The sequence below is a fragment of the Choloepus didactylus genome, chromosome 1 (genome assembly GCF_015220235.1).
Source record: "Choloepus didactylus isolate mChoDid1 chromosome 1, mChoDid1.pri, whole genome shotgun sequence".
Classification (NCBI taxonomy): Eukaryota; Metazoa; Chordata; class Mammalia; order Pilosa; family Megalonychidae; genus Choloepus; species Choloepus didactylus.
In genome coordinates this window covers 70,268,585-70,287,757 of record NC_051307.1, presented here as the reverse complement: position 1 = coordinate 70,287,757, position 19,173 = coordinate 70,268,585, and the positions used below count along the sequence as shown (strand labels likewise).

At 37.4% G+C, this 19,173-nt stretch overlaps 1 protein-coding gene across 2 annotated transcripts in view; it reads right to left on the bottom strand.

Moving 5' to 3' along the window:
• ALCAM (activated leukocyte cell adhesion molecule) overlaps nucleotides 1-19,173 on the bottom strand; it is a 217,341-nt gene that overhangs the window by 45,543 nt on the left and 152,625 nt on the right. For both annotated transcript variants that reach the window (XM_037835049.1, XM_037835047.1), the window contains exons 4-6: nucleotides 9,334-9,398; nucleotides 8,001-8,088; nucleotides 7,361-7,543 (exon numbers count right to left, since the gene is read on the bottom strand). In XM_037835049.1, the coding sequence (XP_037690977.1) occupies nucleotides 7,361-7,543; nucleotides 8,001-8,088; nucleotides 9,334-9,398 (336 nt within the window). The remainder of the gene's footprint in view (nucleotides 1-7,360; nucleotides 7,544-8,000; nucleotides 8,089-9,333; nucleotides 9,399-19,173) is intronic.

Genomic DNA, 19,173 nt, shown 5'->3' with positions numbered 1-19,173 from the left:
ACTAAATTATACACAATTTTCTCTAGAAGCTAGCAATGGAAATTACTTAAATGTATCTTTTTTATAGATGAATTGAAGTTAATAGCTACTTGCTATACCAAGTACTAATCTTGGTACGAGCAGACTACAAAGAGATCCTGTTATATAAAAATCAATTTTTTTCTTAGCAAAATGTCTTGAACTGAGGTAGGAATGACCATAATTACTTTATTTATAAGAGACCAGTAGGAACGCTCTCACTGTATGATTTCATTATAAGGAAATTTAACTATATTACATGAATCTTACAGTTTGGAAAGACTGAATCAGCTAGCAAAGTAGCTAAAGCTATTAGGCACTACTGCACTCATATCACATAATAATTCCTTTAATTAAATAAAAAGAAACATGACAAACAAAATCAGCAAGACTTTTGGCATGAAGCAGAGGAGTTCTGCTTTCTAAAAGATGAATCCCGTGAACTGAAGAAAACTCTTAACACAATCAACAGGACTCTAAATGTATTGTAATTCTATCCTGTTCATTGGAGCCAAGAAGCAACTTTCATTCCATTTTGGTCATTTTTACAGAGAAAATAGGGCCAACAGGTATTCTTTAGTATAGACTGCTGCTCAACAGTAGAATGCTAAAGAAATTAAAGGCTGAATACAGTGGACCATATCTAGCAAATGGGAAATAAAAGGAGATGATAGTGGCAGTTAAAAATGACCTACTTTCTAAGGTATGCGGTTGTTATAAAGCTGAATAATACAATGAGTAATGAATTTTTAAATCATATAATGCAAAGGTTTACTTTAGAGTACTTTTTTCCAGAAGACTTATTAACTACTGAGGCATGTGTCTACATTTCCAAACTGGTAATACGAAATAAAATCTATCCATGAAGTCCTATTTTGTTATTAGCTACTAGAATGATAATACCACAAATAAGTGGTAGATTTGGAGGCTTTTTTCTATCTCTTACAGATATTTATTAACTTTATAAGTTTAAAGTGCAGAAAAAAACTGGTTTGAAACAGATTACTTCTTTACCTTTTCTCTAAGCTTGGACCTCTGCAAATATTTGCCGAGAATGTTCTGAGTGTAAACCACGATTGATTTAATATAATTATATCTTTTCCTGGATTTGCCTGCAGCAGTACCTTGATTGGCAGTCCCGGTAAAGTTGGAAAGTAGAGGAAGTTTGTTTGGTCCTCCACTGACCTCCCTTTCAGGGTCTCCCTTTCTCCGTGCAGGGCCCTTCTCTCACTAAAGCTAAGGTTCAACATGTACCACATCACTGCTGCATGACTCTGATCAAGGCTGACACCAGAACAGCTAGGGGTTACAGTCTGTGTGACTTCCTTCTCTTCTTCAAATCTCCTTTTTTTCCTTTGATCCTTTTTCTATAAGCTATTCTCTTTTTTAGAGAATTGAAGAACTAAACTGCGATCAGAGGGTTAATTCAACACGTTTGACTTTAACAGTAACTTTCTGGATATCCCCTAGAGTGCCTATAACAAATTTAATGATTTCTTGCTCCCCCCTTGCCTCTGAATTTGAATTTAACTCTGCCTATTATTAAATCATCATTCTGCTGGTTATTCTGACTTTCTCTTTTGCCCTCTCTTACTCACTCAATCACCAAGTCTTAATGATTCAAATTTCATAATGTTTTTTGCATCTAATTCACCCCTTTTATTTCCACTGACACATCCTGAGGCCAGGCCCTAATTAACCTACACCTAAACCATTCCATTAAATTTCTTTTACTCCCTCAACTTGAGTATCCCTTTTTTCTACTCCTTCATATATATTTCCTCTGAATGAGTCTTCTGGAAGAGTCTTTGGATATTACATTGATATTCAGAATACTTCATGCATTCCCAATATGTAAGGATTGAAATAAAAATTCCTTAACCTAGCATTCAAAATTTGACTTGAATTGATCTTGTGAGAACCTTATATTGCACTATTCTGTATAAACCCTTGCACGAAGATCAAAAGAGTCTGCTCAAGTTTTATTCCTCCCATTTTTCCATCTGTCCTTCTGTTGAGCCAATATTTACTGAGCAACTATTTTGTGCAGGCACTAAGTGCTGGAGTTATAAAGTTAAAATCAGCATATTCCCTGCCCTTAAAAGATTTTCAGTCTGTTCACAAGAGCAGACACCAAACTTAATTAAGACTATAACATAAAAACAGCATGTGACAGAAGTATAGGGATCACTGGTAGGTCACAGAAGCCTGAGATTGGAACGCTTGCGGGAGGAACTAACACTGAGGCTGGGTTTCGAAGGATAAGTAGATGTTAGCTAAATGACCAAGGTGGGATAGTGACAGTATATGGGAAGGCATATAGGTAGTATTCTATAGGAAGAATTTAGAGATTAGAACATAGGAGTACAATGAATACAGTGGAGAACTGATGAAGGTCGAGATACAATGCAGGGCTAGATCTAAAAGGGACTCGGGGCATACTGAAACGGCGTGTAAAGATTCAACTGATAACTCTGATCAGATCTGCGTTTTTAGAAAGATATATCTGGTAGCAGCATGGAGGGCAGTTTGTTTGGGTGGAGCAGAGAGGAGTGGACAGATAGGAAAAACACCACTTTGGAAATTACTGCAAAAAATACAGGCAATAAGGAATGGTGGCAAAAACTTAGTGTCAGAATGCAGAAATCAGACAAACGCAAAGATTCAAAATGTATAATCTATAGGACTTCATTGCTGATTGGGTAGGGTAAAGAAGGAATGGACTGGAGAACCTAAGATGGCGGCTAGGTGAGACAGGGCAAAAAAAACACGTCCGTGAAAAATACTAGATAAAAGCCAGAAAGTGACCCAGAACACCAGTTCCACTGATGTACCAGCCAGACAAGGTCTGCTAAATCCACAGGGACCTTGCATCTGGTGAAACCGGGAGTCTGCATTCTGAAATGAGTGAGTAAGCTGGCTGAAAGTCTGGTGGCTGCGCTGCAGTGTGGGGAAACTGCGGGTTGGCATTTGGAAACTGACTAGTTCTTTAAAAAAAAAAAAAACAAAAAAAACCCTGGGAGCGGCTGCAGATACAGCAGTGAGAACCGCGCAGTGAAGCACTGCAGAAGTGGGCTGTGGCCAACGCCTTGGTGTCTGGCATGGAGGACAGCCCTCCCCACACATGCTCCTGATTGTCTCAGGGCCAGGGGGATAGAGGGGAGCCAAAAGGAGAAAGAAACCGCCCCTTGCAGATATCTCCCCGGTAGGCTGGAGACACTTCTGCCCAGGGACGGAGCCATAGCCCAGAGCTGCACCAAGAGTGTTTCCCACAGTGCCACGCACAAGCCACAATATTGGCTGTGGACAGTGGCCTTTAGTGCACACACAGCTAATCGTCCTGGAGCTGGGAAGGCAGAGCTGTGCGAAAAGGGGGAAATTAACACGCCCCATTCAACCATCTTTATAGCAGGCTGGGAACACCCCTGCACGGCTCAGTGACCCAGGGCTTCCCTGGAGGCTGGCGTGCACTTGTGACATGGCACAGCCTTCCCTCAGCAGAGGTCCTGGAAGAGCACAGCTGGGAAGGGGACCCGCTCGGAAATCCCAGAGACCCTACGCCAATACCAAGGACTTGTGGGTCAGTGGCAGAGACAATCTGTGGCAAGATTGAAATCAAGGCTTAGACTCTTGCAACAGCCTTAAATCTCCGGGAATACCTGGGAGGTTTGATTATTAAAGCTTCCCTGTCTCCCTAACCACCCAGACACATGCCCCCTCATTCTGGGCAGACAGCACCAACAACACACCCAAACTTAGTGCACCAATTGAATGCTACAAGAATCAGATCCCCACACACCACAAAGACAAAGTTGGGGAGAGCTGACTTGAGGGGAATAGGTGACTCGCGGATGCCATCTGCTGGCTAGTTAGAGAAAGTGTACGCCACCAAGCTATAGATCTGAAAAATTAGATACTGGTATTATATCCAGAAAGAACCCTATCAAGTAAAGCAAATGCCTAGAGGCCAAAAATAACAGAAAATCTTAAAGCATATGATAAAACCAGATGATATGGAGAACCCAAATCCAAAACACCCAAATCAAAAGATCAGAAGAGACACAGTACTTGGCACAATTAATCAAAGGCCTAAAATCAGACAATGAGAGCATGGCACAAGACATAAAGGACACGAAGAAGAGCATGGCACAGGATATAAAAGACATAAAGAAGACCCTAGAAGAGCATAAAGAAGAAATTGCAAGAGTAAATAAAAAAAATAGAAGATCCTATGGAAATAAAAGAAACTGTTGGCCAAATTAAAAAGACTCTGGATACTCATAATACAAGATTAGAGGAAGCTGAACAATGACTCGATGTCCTCGACGACCACAGAATGGAAAATGAAAGAACAAAAGAAAGAATGGGGAAAAAAATAAAAAAAATCGAAATGGATCTCAGGGATATGATAGATAAAATAAAACGCCCAAATTTAAGACTCACTGGTGTCCCAGAAGGGGAAAGAAGGGTAAAGGTCTTGAAAGAGTATTTAAAGAAATTGTTGGGGAAAACTTCTCAAATCTTCTACACAATATAAATACACAAAGCATAAATGCCTGGTGAACTCCAAATAGAATAAATCCAAATAAACCCACTCCAAGACATATTCTGATCAGACTCTCAAATACTGAAGAGAAGGAACAAGTTCTGAAAGCAGCAAGAGAAAAACAATTCACCACATACAAAGGAAACAACATAAGACTAAGTAGTGACTACTCAGCGGCCACCATGGAGGTGAGAAGGCAGTGGCATGACATATTTAAAATTCTGAGAGAGAAAAATTTCCAGCCAAGAATACTTTATCCAGCAAAACTCTTCTTCAAATTTGAGGGAGAGCTTAAATTTTTCACAGACAAACAAATGCTGACAGATTTTGCTAATAAAAGACCTGCCCTACTTCAGATACTAAAGGGAACCCTACCATCAGAGAAACAAAGAAAGGAGAGAGAAATACAGAAAAATTTAACAGACATATATAGAACATTACATCCCAAATCACCAGGACACACATTTTTCTCTAGTGATCAAGGATCTTTCTCCAGAATAGACCATATGCTGGGACATAAAACAAGCCTCAATAAATTAAAAAAAGAAAAAAACAAACCAATTGATTATATTCAAAGCACATTCTCTGACCTCAATGAAATACAAATAGAAGTCAATAATTTTTGATTCGTAACTCCACTATTTACTTCCTACAGGATATAAAATACATAAACTCTAATGACAAATCAGTGGCTTTGGACTCAATGTATAATAGGTAATTTCTGACACGAACTACATAAAGGTGGGAGAATGGAGGAGTAGAGGAACATAGTTTATGTGGTCCTCTTGAAGTTACGTTGGTATCAAAGAAAAACAAGATTGTTATAGATTTAAGGGGTTAAATTTAAGCCCCACGGTAAACACAAAGAAATTATCAGAGAATATGACCACTGAGACAAAAAGTAGAGTATGAGTTACGAGAAGTGGGGGAGGGGGTAATGGGGAGTTAAGAAATGAGTGTAGGGTTGCTGTTTGGGGTGAAGGGAAATTTCTAGTAATGGATGGTGGGAAGGTGATTGCATTACAAGATTCTAAATGTGTTTAATCCCACTAATGGAATGTTAGGGAGGGGTTGGAATGGGAAGATTCAGACTGTATATATGTTTCCACAATTGAGAAAAAAAAAAAAGAAAAAGACAGTCTAAATAGGCAATGACAATTAAATGCCAAGGATGATCCTGGATGGAATCTGAGGATGGAGGAGAGGAGGCTCAAAGGTACACAATTGGGACATAAGGAAAAAAAAAAAGGAAATATAGAATGTAAGCTTTGTATCAATGTTGAATTTCTTGAACTTCTTAGCTGCGCTTAATGGGAATGCATAAAAGAATGTTCTTGCTCATGGGAAATGTATATGTGAATTATATTGTTTGTTCAAGGATGTGTGCAGCTTGCTCTCATATGTTCAGAAGACAGAGTAATAGATGATAGATGATAGATAGGAAGGGAGGGAGGGAAAGAAAGAAATGGTGGTGTGACAGGATGTTAAATTTGGTGGATTGGGGTATCAGGGGAGGGGGGACGGGGTATACTGGAGTATGGGTTTTGTATTGTTTTTGCAACTGTTCCTGTAACTCTGAATTTATTTCAAAATAAAATAAAAAATATATATATACACACACAAAGAAAAAAAAAAGAAGGAATGGACTAATACATCGTTTTCAAGCTTTCTCAAGATGAATTCATCAAACTTCATTTACTTAAATGTATTGTTCCATCCTTTCCCTTTTATTCTCTAAAGTCTTCTTGGAATAGTGGTGCTTAAATTGTGGTCCTCAGATAGGCAGCAACAACATCACAAGGAAATTTGTTATAAATGCAAAGTTTGGAGCCTTTTCCACACCTGCTGAATCAGAAACTCGGGGGCAGGGTGGAGCACTCTGTGTTTTACAAGGTCTTTCAGGTGATCGTGACACACAGAAAAGTTTGAGAATACTGTCCCAGGGCACTCAAGCTTTCAGGATCTTCACTGCAGTGTGCTGTTTTAGATTTATGATTTCACATAATCCCCAAACAACAGTATGAGTTAGTATGATATATTTTCCCATTTCAAGATGAGAAAACTGAGACCTGGAGTGGTTAAGCTACCTTTCTAGAAACACATTGTTGGGACTGGGATGTCAGCACCTTTGCTCTTGATCATTAATTACCCTGGCACCTGTCTTACAGGAAAGAGCATAGCACTGGAGAAGAGGATCTAACCCAGTCTCTACAGCTAATTTAGGGTAGGGCCCTGGGCCTTACTTTCTGCCTCTGTAAAACAACAGAGTTAGATCAGATGACTGCAAAGGTTCCTTTGCAGCCTAATATTCTGTGCTTCAAATCTATGGTAGAAAGTATATAAAATGAACCAAAACATCTTGGACTACAACATCCAATTTAAGCTATACAATTAATCTTATTAATAAAATAAATCTCTTTATTAAAAATGGAAATCACCAGAAAGGTCAGCGAGTCATAAGCCTGTCATTCATTTAGAAAAGTATCAGAAAACATTTTGAACTCCTACAAAGTTTATGACAGTGTGTGAGGGCTGAGGACTACCAGAAGGAATCAGACTAAGATACAGATCTTGCCTTTTAAGTACATAAGGTCTAGCAGAATGCAGTGGACAGTGAAAGACACCATAAGATGGGTAAGTGTTTGTGCTATACGTTTGCCAAAGAGGAAGGGGTTATGGTAGGGGGGTTGGAAGCAGAATCCCAAAACATTTTGCTTTGGGACTTAAAAGATTAATAGCATTTGAGTTTTCTTTCTAATAAATTAAAATTGTATATTTATATATTGAGCAACTTACAGTAAATATCAAAGACTGCTTCTTCAGAATGAACCATTTTCTGGCCAGATGGTCCATAATATGTCACAGAGCAGGTGAATGGCATTTGTATATCAGCCTTGGTTGTCTTGTATGCCAGGGATGAAGTCATGGCATAGAGTTGAGTTACTGGGTCCATTTGCTTTTTAAAATTTATGACCACCACTGAAGAAAATAAAGAGAACTAATGATAGGATCTTTCATCAGAAAATCACAATCCTTAATTAAATGTCACAACACCTTTGAGAAGTGATTTTGTCCTTCTCACTGTATTTAACAGGAGGGAAAACTGACAGGTAGTGAGGTGGGATGTCTTTTCAAAGCTATGAATCAGAGGCATAGACAGAAATAGAATCTTGGAATCCTATTTCCCACTCACTTTAATTAACTTCTAGAACATGCCATATACAGAAATAATTTTCTCTGCTCTTGATTCTTCTGTACAAGGGCTAAAATGGCATCAAAATTTTACTTAATGATTTAGTGGATACTTAAAACAACAAAGCACAGAGTCAGAGATCAAAATAGGGCAACACATTTAGATGCAGGATATTCTAAAAGATGTCTAGACAAGAGAAAGTCAAAACAGGTCATCTGAATTTATTGCCCACATCATACTCACCTCCTTCAAGGGGTTGAAGCACTTTTCCATTCCTGTACCATGTGATGTTGCCATCTGGATAACTGTCTTCTGATATGCAGTCACCCAACTTCAAAATAAAGAAGAAATGTTACTCCTTTATTTCAGTCAGGGGTTGTTAATTTGGGAGCCCCAAACTCATCTGGAGTTGCAGATATTACAAAGGTTCTTGACCCATTTGTCAAGTCAAACTTGCCCTTCCAAGCAGTAAGGACTGAATCAATGTTCTTTTGTAGAAAAACAATGTCTTAAAAAAAATAGTGTTGCCCAATTTTAAATGTGCATTAGATGCTGCTGCTATTAATAAAGTCACATTCATTTAAAAGCGTTACTAGATTCATTTTGATATTATTCATTTTTAACATTAAATAATATAACTGTATTAACTTTGACTATTATTACAGTTCATACATCTGCATACGTGGGAATCATTAACAGTGTTAAAGTGGAGCTGCCTTTCTAGTATCATGCTATATATGTATTGTACTATATATATTACCATGATCTATATAATCCCCACTGCTTTTCTTCAAAAGTATTTTAACTTCAATATTTGGTGTTTATCAAATAACATTATATAGTAAAATTTAATCTGACTCAAAGAACTCCAGACTTTTTTTTTCCTCCACAAAGGAAAATTTAGGTATTTTAGCTAATGAAAAGGAGGTCGTCAGCTGATGTGCCCACATATGGAAATACAGCTTTGTCCCCTTCAATAGGATGTCCTTTCACAACTCCACAATTGTGATCTTTCAGATCTGACCTTTTCACAACTTTACCTCAAACTTTCAATTGTTTAATTTGTCAGTAGAATAAAGCACAAGATTCCTACATGACATATAAGGCTTGTCATGATCCTGTCTCTCTTTACATCTCCAGACATCTCTTGCAGCACTCTTTTGTTCATTATCTTAGTACCAGCAAGCAAGCAAGCAAGCAAGCAAACAAAACAACAAAAACTTGAAGTTTCTCAAACATGTCATTTCTTTCACATCATATTATTACATGCTGTTGGAAAGCTTTTTTCTACCATTGGCCTGGAGAAAATCTACTCAATTCCATGGTTCCATTTAACATTCTGTTCATCCAAATAAGAAAGACTAATGTTTTTATTTGCTCGCATCTCCTTTCCTCTCTTCAGAAATGACCATGCCTCCCTCCGTGCCTCATTGTACCTGTGCATGCTAAGTGGCACCTGCATCACTGTCAGCTTCTTGAGAGCAACGTCTTTCTTATGTGTTCTGGCATCCATGGCCAAGAGAAGGTACTTAATACCAGGCTAAGTAAAGGCAGTTAATCAAAAGCAAGTTCTTACCTTTTGTAGCTGATCTGTTTCCAGAAATGGTGCTTTGCTTACAATTTCAGGTTTAGATGGTTGCTCTAAAGTTAAGTAGAAAGGTTTTAAGTACACATAGATGAAAAAAGGACATGCATGATTTGGTTTATAGCAAAAGAATTAATTTGCCCAAAGCAGAAAAACAAGCAACAAAATATAGAATAGATTCCCCATATAATCTATAATTTAGAAATCTGGTTAGACCATCCCCTCCAAATATTTGCGTTATTATCTTAAATATTATTTTAAGTGTTTATAACTCTTTGAATAAAATATCTGTAATGCTTTCTGGATGCCTTATAAGCAGTAAACACGGGTTTGACAGTGAAACAGAAGTTAATGTACTAAATAGGAAACTATAATCCCTGATTTATTACCATGTGCACTTTCTATTTATAAAAAACTTCCAACTCATTAGGTAAAGGCTGATCCACATGAATCAGAAGCACCAAGACATTTGTTGAAAATGCAGATTTCTGAGTTCCACCTGGCCTACTGAATCAGAATCTCTGGGGAACACTGCAGAAATCCGCATTTGTAACTGATTCCCCTAGGGATTCTTGAGCAAAGTGAAGTTTAAGAATTACTGCTCTAAAAACAGGGAAATAAAAACCTAGTTAGTAGATGTAGAAGCCCAAGATGCCGATGTACCCCAAAACTTATCTTTAAAGTCAAGTAACATTATAAAAATGTGAATGTGGAGAACATTTTCAAATTTGGAACTTGAGATGATAGACAGAAACATTTTAAATATATTAAGTTCTATAAGCATAAATTTTAATAGAGGCTTTAGAGAAGAACTGATTAATAATTTAGGCAATAATTTCTGATAAACTGATTTTAAGTTATTTTATTCTTAGTTGCTAACTTTCTATTAATGCTGTACTTTGTACTATTATTGCCTATTTACTATTAATTCTAGAAATACAATTTTAATAATATAATTTGCACAAGGGTGATTTTCCACTTTCCAAATACAGAGTAGAAACAAAGCATAAGTAAAATTTTAAAAAGATAAAAATATAGAAAAAAGAAACAACAAAGACAATTACATTACTGCAAACAAGAAGTGACATCTGACTACTGATTGTTAAGAAGGTAACAGAAAAATTATAAATTATAAAATGTTACAAAAAAACTCAACAGTTTCTTGGAAACATACAGTGTGGGGGTTAAACCTTTCCACATATCAGTTGGCCTTGATACCATCACAATGTTTTCATAAATTTATTAGTGTACATAATGGCAACTCTGAGTTACTAATAAAATACTGAATTCTATTCAGGGTCCATGTTTAAAAGGGAAATGTCTAATACACTTGAGAGAGGCCTGCATGCAAAATATTTAAGCAGAATGAAAATTCTTGGGGCTTAAGAGAGTAAGCCAAGTTCTCTGTGAAATCAAATGAGTTACGTATGACACCTTCCCTGAGAGCTCAAGAGAGTAACATATTAAATTAATTTATGCTGTCCAATGAGAGGCAAAATTAATAAGAATAAGAACAAATGGTGTTTAACTTTTCTTTCAGTAGTATCTATTCCTGGAATACATAGAGACATTTGAAAATCCCCTGAAAAAATCTAGTCTCTAAATATAAAGTACTGGTGGACAGTTTTGCCAAGTTGCTTGTTTTATAGTCTACCAACTTCAAATATCAAAGCAGGCACATTCTTTTTTTTTCTAACATAGAATGTTTACCTTTACTTTGTTCTGAAAACCTTGAGATACTTCACCAATGCACACATAATTGATGTGTTAAAATCCTTGGTTCTTTCCCAAGGCCATGTGTTTCCAAAAATATTTTCTAAAATTCTTTCTCATTCAATAAAATGAAACTGTAGCAAACCTAGGAAAACCTGACAAAAGGATGCTTAAAATTTAGTCTTCTTTACATTGCTATTCATCTTTCTACTTGGAAGAGAGAGTCACAGAGAGTATGGGGGGAATAATAAAATTGTGGAGTAATGGTAAAACCTATTGCATATCTTTGAGTTATTTTCTCTAATACTTTTGTTTCAAACCCTCCATATTAACTACATATTTTGTATGTAATTTTCTCTTATATTAGGTTGTAACAATCGATGGGTATTAGTTGGAGGACTATAAAACAGGACATGTACTATTTTAGCAAAATTGCATATTGATTCCAAAGTGTTAAAAAAAACTTTGTGAATTATGTCTTAATATGATCCAAGAATTCATAACCAAGTACAGAATTGAAAGGAAAAGTAATGCCACAAATTTATTTGTATTATTAAAGTAATTTAGTCAAGGGCACTAATTTAAGCCAAATTTTCTTCTGTTCATGACTAAGTTTCTCTAAAATTACTACAACTGAACATTTATTAAATGGTACAACCATGCCTTAGTTCATTTTCTTCTTCCTTGCTGACATAGCTAGGAGCTATATTATCACAGGGTCATACTGCAATGCAATACAATAGTTTAAAATTATAGAATAGGAGGATTAAAATATCTTGTAATATTCACTGTAAATGTGATAGTCCTTTACAGTGTGTGTGTGTGTGTGTGTGTGTGTGTGTGTGTGTGTGTGGTGTGTCTGTCTGTCTGTGTTAGGGAGGTGGAGTTGGGTGGCTGAACATTCAGACTTCATTCTGTAGCAGAATGTAGAATGCATTGCCATTAGCTATAGAAATGGCATATAATGCTAAGACTTAAATGATTTCCTTTTTAATCAAATAGATGGCAGGGTTTTCAGTAGTATCTTCTGAGGTCTTATTATATATAATGAAAGCTAAGCTACATTTAATATGTAATGTAACTTGAAACATTTCATAAGATAGCAGCCTTACTTTTCCCTCCTCTTCTATGTTATATTAGCTGGAGATATTATACTGGAGATTTTTATGCCAGGGAAGAAAGAAATCAAGGTAAGGGGATGGGAACTGGTTAGGAAGAAATACCATAAAATAGACGTCTTTTTACTTTATCACCCAGGCTATTAGTTAGTTAGTGAATAGTTGGTTAGTTAATAGTGAATACTACTAACATTAGCCTTTGGAGAGACCAGAAAGCAGCAACTTCCTAAAATGTTTACTTTTTGGTATCTAGCCATTTCAAAGCCAGGTGAGATAATAGTGATGAATGCAAAACTACTTGTATATTATCCAATGTGTACTAACGTTGCTATGAAAAACCACACATAGGACAGCTCAATTTGATACAGGAGGAGAGCAAGAAGAGGCAGACGCACAGATTAAGTTGACTCAAAAGTTCTTCTCTCAGTACTTTGTCAACAATCACCCCTTATAAATCCTGAGGTACTTTAAGTAAACTGTGGCGTATATAGAATCATGGTGTATTTTCTTCACGAGATGGGGAAAAAAGGGTTTTTATATTTAAAGAATCAAAATGAAACATACAGTGTAGTCCTTATCTGTTAAACAGGTAACTTTTTGCTTCTGTCCTCCCCTCCCAAAACATCATTTACTTGCTGGTTAAATAACTTTGGGGAGGAACTGCTCAATTCTGATTCAACATTGAGAGAAATATCCAGATGAAAGCTTTGGGATAACTGTATGAAGCTAACAAACTGTACCCGTCGCCACAAGAAGAACTGATCCACATGTACATGCCACTCTCCTTCATGAGTAGAGTCTTTCTTTTAATGTCACAGGACACCAGAGGAGTAGATGTCTTACCGATTAACTTGGCTATGATTTTCAAATGCTTTTATAAAGCCAGACCCCTCCATTTTTTTCCTGAACAAATTATCATGATGAACTCTGAAATATTGAATAGATTTCTAGCTGTTTTAGTAGAAGCTGTGCCTCACCTTCCCCAATGTTCTTCATTAGTTCCTGAAGAGGATCCTTATAACACAGAAGGAAAAGTCCCCATCTGTTCCAAACACTCATTTTATTAATGAGGGAATCTGTGCCACAGATTGGGAAACGAGTTGTCCAAAGTCAGTAATTAGCAGCAGATCTAAAAATGCTAGGTATCCTGAACACCAGGTCAGTGATTTTTCCCATTACACCACAGACAGCCTTTGGCTCTCTAGGGCCCCCATTTGACCTCAAAGCTTTTTGCACAATCACCAGAAGGAATCTTTGAGAACATTTAAAGTCCTATTCTCACTTCTGAATGATTTTATTAACCTCAGATGTGCACTGAATGCAACACAGTTGATTTGGATGTTGTTCGAGTCTCTCCCCCTCCCCCCAAATTGCATTAGTAGTGACAAAGCATGTCACATATTTGGTCCTGGACTGGTTTATTAGCATGATTTCTTGTTTCTAAGGTATAGCCTAAAACAAAACAGACAGACATATATCACAGGTAACAGTCACCAGTTTGATGATACCTTTAGTTTGAGTAAAAACAGTCTGATTTCTGCCCATGAGGATGGCACTGTGCTACAGGCTGATCTGTGATTGGCTCACATTAACCACACTCGATTCAGTGGTGCACAGTGCATGTTGCTAGGTGACTCAACAGGGAAACAGAAGACTGATTGAGGAGCCCAGTAACTCTTATGCAACTGCAATATATACATGCAGAGAATAAAAGCCTCACTGTCACAGCTGCTGTTCACTTCAAAAAAAGTTACCCAAAGTAAACTCATTATTTTTTAAAAAGCAAAGCCCCTATATAGTCTTGCAAACATTGTCTTTATCATGAGATTTATGCTATTCATTTTATTAGGCTTGGAGGGTCTCACGATTTCCAGTATAAAACATCATTTTCAAAAGTGCATAACTTGCCTATTTAAATTTTCCATGGCCCAGAGCCTGGAATGCAAATTCTGTTTCTGAGAATCACTTTGTTTTCAACAACATTCAAGAGAGAAGGGGGTAGGAGGTGCGGGTGGTGTGCAGGGCGTGAGCTTGTTTTCACAATCATAGAAATCCTCTGTACTCCAGAATAGTTTGCAGGGTTTATTGAATTAGGCCAACTGAACTATTTTTTTTTTCAGATTGAGGTACAACTTTTTTTTTTTTTGTTTAAAAAGGACATTCAGAAAACCATCACAAATGATTCTTCTAAATGGAACAACCTGGATTTTTTTCAACTTTCCTGTATATTACCTTGATAGTCTAATTTTAGCAGCAAAAAAGAAACCTGCCAATGACAAATTATTACACATTAATTTGTATTAATTTATATTGAGCATGTGACTTAATCTCTGTATCTACTGTAGTACTTTCTTGGTGCCTGGCTATATTTATGATATTATGACTCCACATCAAGATTTTTTTAGCTGCTCTTTATAGAAAGAGTGCACTGAGCAGTGCACCATCATTTTTCCTAAAAACATGAAGGTGAAATAAGAGAAAGAAAAATATATATGGACCCTGGCAAATGTGAGATGCAAATTTCTTTGGGGTGTTTAATGGAAAGGGCATGATTAGCAAACACTTGGTACTTGGTATGATTCATAAAATGATCATGGTTTCTGGAAAGGGCCTTCCAAACTGAAAGGAAACCAACTGAAACATTAGTAGGCTTTAATAAGGTTCCTCTGGAGAACAAAGGTTTCCTTTGATAGTATAAGCTCTCTTTGAACCTGTGTCATGAATCCATAGGCACTTTGAAGTCCATATAAATAGTTAAGGGAAAGTCCTACTTAGTTGCATAGGCTATTTTTACAAGAGAAACTGGAATAATACATGGTTACTTGCTGCATTTGGAAGGCCCTCTGGGTTTCTTTCTTCCCTATGTATTTTAATAATTCCTAGGTGCTGTCAAGTTATCATAATGCAGAGGGGGGAAGCTGAAAAGTTAAAATTTCTTCCCTAATTAAAAAAGATCAGCATTCTGAAACTTCTGAGACCAATTTTTCCTTCTCTAATTTCTGAAATTGTATGATGTAACTGAGGTGGGACTCCTTTATTTGAATTTTAAAAGATAAAATGCTTTAATTAGAACATCTTAAGTCATTCATTTGCATAGTTATTTGCACAGTAACATGAACTATATATTATCATTAGGCAAAGTAACTATCCCAGTGCTGACTACAGCAATTACTCCAACTTTCTTCTACAATTCTCTCTTCCCCCAACCCTACTCTATGTTTTCCCCTTGTTGTATCCCATATTCTCATCCTTCAGGATGTAGTAAGCTTCCTTATTTTAGGGCAATTTTCTAAACCAACTGAACACTTTAAAGAACTAAAACCAGTAAGTTTTAAATGCCAGGATATGTGTGCATGTATTTATTCATTAAAATCAAAAGCTTAGATCTCTAAGTCATAAGATAGTTTGGATTTCCTTATATTTGATGGCTTTTCAATATTAAGAATGGCAGTTTCGGGAGAGGCAGGGCAAGATGGCAGCATAGAGAGGAGTGGAAGCTAAGTAGTCCCCCTGGAACAACTACAAAAAACCAGAAACAACTAGTAAATAATCCAGAATAACTGCAGGGGGACAAACAAGACCATCCACTCATCATACACCAACCTGAATTGGGAGGAATGTCTGAGAACACAGCATAAAATCTGTAAGTAAAACCTGCGGAACCAGGTCGTGAGACCCCCTCCCCCATAGCCCGAACTGCAAAGCCTTGTGGTGCCAGAGAGAAGCTCTCTCCCAGCAAGCAAATATAGCTCAGCTGAGCTCCAACTGGGGTTTTAAGTAGCGAGTGTGAACTGCTCACTACAGGTACGCATCCCCAAAAAACAGACAGAGGCTTTGGGTGATGACTGACCTTGGAGAGCCGGAGGGTCGCCTTGGACTGGGTCTGAAGGGGACTATCTGTTTCTTTTTCGGGCTCAGTGGAGAAAGCCCCAGTCATATTCAATTTCCAGGGCTGTGACTCGGGGAAGGGTGGAGACAGCACAAGGAGAGAGCAAGACCACTGAAATGCTAATGACCTGCACCTGGGGGCTCTGTCTTCCCTAGGAGGAAAGGGGTGGGGCCCTTTCCATTCAGAACCAGACCCCAGAGCCTGGGGGAACACGGCCACACCTCCTCACACCAGTCAGGAATTATAGGCTAACAGGCATCACCTGCTGGGCAGAAAAGCACAGTGACCCGAGGCATCAAAGGGTGGAGCAATTTTCTAAGACACACCCGCAGGGAAACCAGATACTGAATATTTCTTCCCTCTGGGACCTGAGCCTGTTCTTGTCTGGGAAACCCTGATTTGGATAACCAAGGAAACCATGCCTAGACAACCGAAAATTACAACCTACACTAAGAAAAACAAAGTTATGGCCCAGTCAAAGGAACAAACATACACTTCAACTGAGATACAGGAATTTAAACTAATGCTAAATCAAATCAAAAAGTTTAGAGAAGATATTGCAAAAGAGATAGAGTCTGTAAAGGAAACACTGGGCATATATATGGCAGAAATCAAAAGTTCAAAAAAACAACCAGTAGAATCTATGGAAATGAAAGGCACAACACAAGAGATGAAAGACACAATGGAAACATACAACAGCAGATCTCAAGAGGCAGAAGAAAACACTCAGGAACTGGAGAACAAAACACTTGAAAGCCTACACGCAAAGGAGCAGATGGAGAAAAGAATGAAAAAATATGAGCAACGTCTGCGGGAACTCAAGGATGAAACAAAGTACAATAATGTACGTATCATTGGTGTCCCAGAAGGAGAAGAGAAGGGAAAGGGGGCAGAAGCAATAATAGAGGAAATAATTAATGAAAATTTCCCATCTCTTATGAAAGACATAAAATTACAGATCCAAGAAGCTCAGTGTACTCCAAACAGAAGGGATATGAATAGGCCTACGCCAAGACACTTAATAATCAGATTATCAAATGTCAAAGACAAAGAGAGAATCCTGAAAGCAGCAAGAGAAAAGCGATCCGTTACATACAAAGGAAGCTTAATAAGACTATGTGCGGATCTCTCAGCAGAAACCATGGAGGCAAGAAGGAAGTGGTGTGATATATTTAAGATACTGAAAGAGAAAAACCGCCAACCAAGAATCCTATATCCAGCAAAGCTGTCCTTCAAATATGAGGGAGAGCTCAAAATATTTTCTGACAAACAGACAATGAGAGAATTTGTGAACAAGACACCTGCCCTACAGGAAATACTAAAGGGAGCACTACAGGGTGATAGAAGACAGGAGTGCGTGGTTTGGAACACAATTGTGGGAGATGGTAGCACAACAATGTAAGTACACTGAACAAAGATAACTATGAATATGGATGAGAGAGGAAGGTGGGGAGCATGTGAGACACCACAAGAAAGGAGGAAAGATAAAGACTGGGACTGTGTAACTTGGTGAAATCTAGAGTATTCAACAATTGTGATAAAATGTCCAAATATGTTCTTTTACGAGGGAGAACAAGCAAATGTCAACCTTGCAAGGTGTTAAAAATGGGGAGGCATTGGGGGAGGGATGCAATCAGCATAAACTAGAGACTGTAACTAATAGAATCATTGTATCATGCTTCCTTTAATGTAACAAAGGTGATATACCAAGGTAAATGCAGATAAGAGGGGGGGATAGGGGAGGCATGTTAGACACTTGACATTGGTGGTACTGTCCAATTCTTTATTCTACTTTGATTTAAGGTTATTTTTCCTTTTGCTGCTTCCTAGCTGCCATTTTTTTTCCTCTTTCTTTTGCCTCTCTACCTTCTTTGACTCTCCCTCCTGCCTTGTGGAAGAAATGTAGATGCCCTTACATAGATAGTGGTGAAGGTGGTGAACACAGAAATGTATGACCATGCAGAGAACCATCGATTATTTACTTGGGATGGAATGTATGGTAAGTGAACAAAACCATATTAAAAAAAAATGGGTTGATGACAAAACCTCGAGGGCAATATACTGAGTGAAATAAGCCAGACACGTAAGGACAATTATTGCAGGGTCTCACTGATAGGAATTAATTATAATATGTAAACTCACAGACATGAAATACAAGGTACCAAGATATAGGACGAGGTTTAAGAATGGGGAGTGGTTGCTTAGTATGAGCAGAATGTTCAACTAGGATGAACTTAAATGTTTGGAAATGAACAGGGGTGTTGGTAGCAAGATGTGAGAATAACTAACAGTGCCGAATGGTGTGTGAATGAGGTGGAAAGGGGAAGCTCAGAGTCATATATGTTACCAGAAGGAAAGTTGGAGGTCAAAAGATGGGAATGTATAAAACTGAATCCTATTGTGGGCAATGTCCATGATCAACTGTACAAATACTAGAAATCGCTTCCATGAACCAGGACAAATGTATGACAATACAATTAGAAGTTAATAATAGAGGGGCATATAGGGAAGAACTATATACCTATTACAGACTATATACTACAGTTAGTAGTATTTCAACATTTTTTCATAAACAGTAACAAATGTACTATAGCAATACTAGGAGTCAACAATTGAGGGGGGTTGGTTAGGGATAGGGGAGGATTAGAGTTTCCTTTTATTTTTTTCTTTTTTCATGTTTCACTTTATTTCTTGTCTGGAGTAATGAAAAGTTTCTAAAAATTGAACAAAAATTAAGTGTGATGGATGCACAGCTGCATGAGGGTACCCAGGGGCAAGTGATTGTACACTTTGGATCTTTGGATAATTGTATGGTATCTGAACAATCTCAATAAAAATGGAAAAAAAAAAAAAAAAAGAATGGCAGTTTCATATGGTTTAACCTAATACATATATATGTGTGATTTTTTAAATACATCATCTATCAATATCCTAGAACATTTATTTGTGCATAACAATCAAAGTTAAACATCATGTGCCAATTACCACTTAGTAGTACTTCTTATTACAGGAAATTTTACCCAACAAAACAAAAACTAGCTTTTAGTTCCTTACTGCAAAGCTCCTATCTGAATTTCAGCCTTTTTTTTTCTTGTTGACCTCATGTATGAG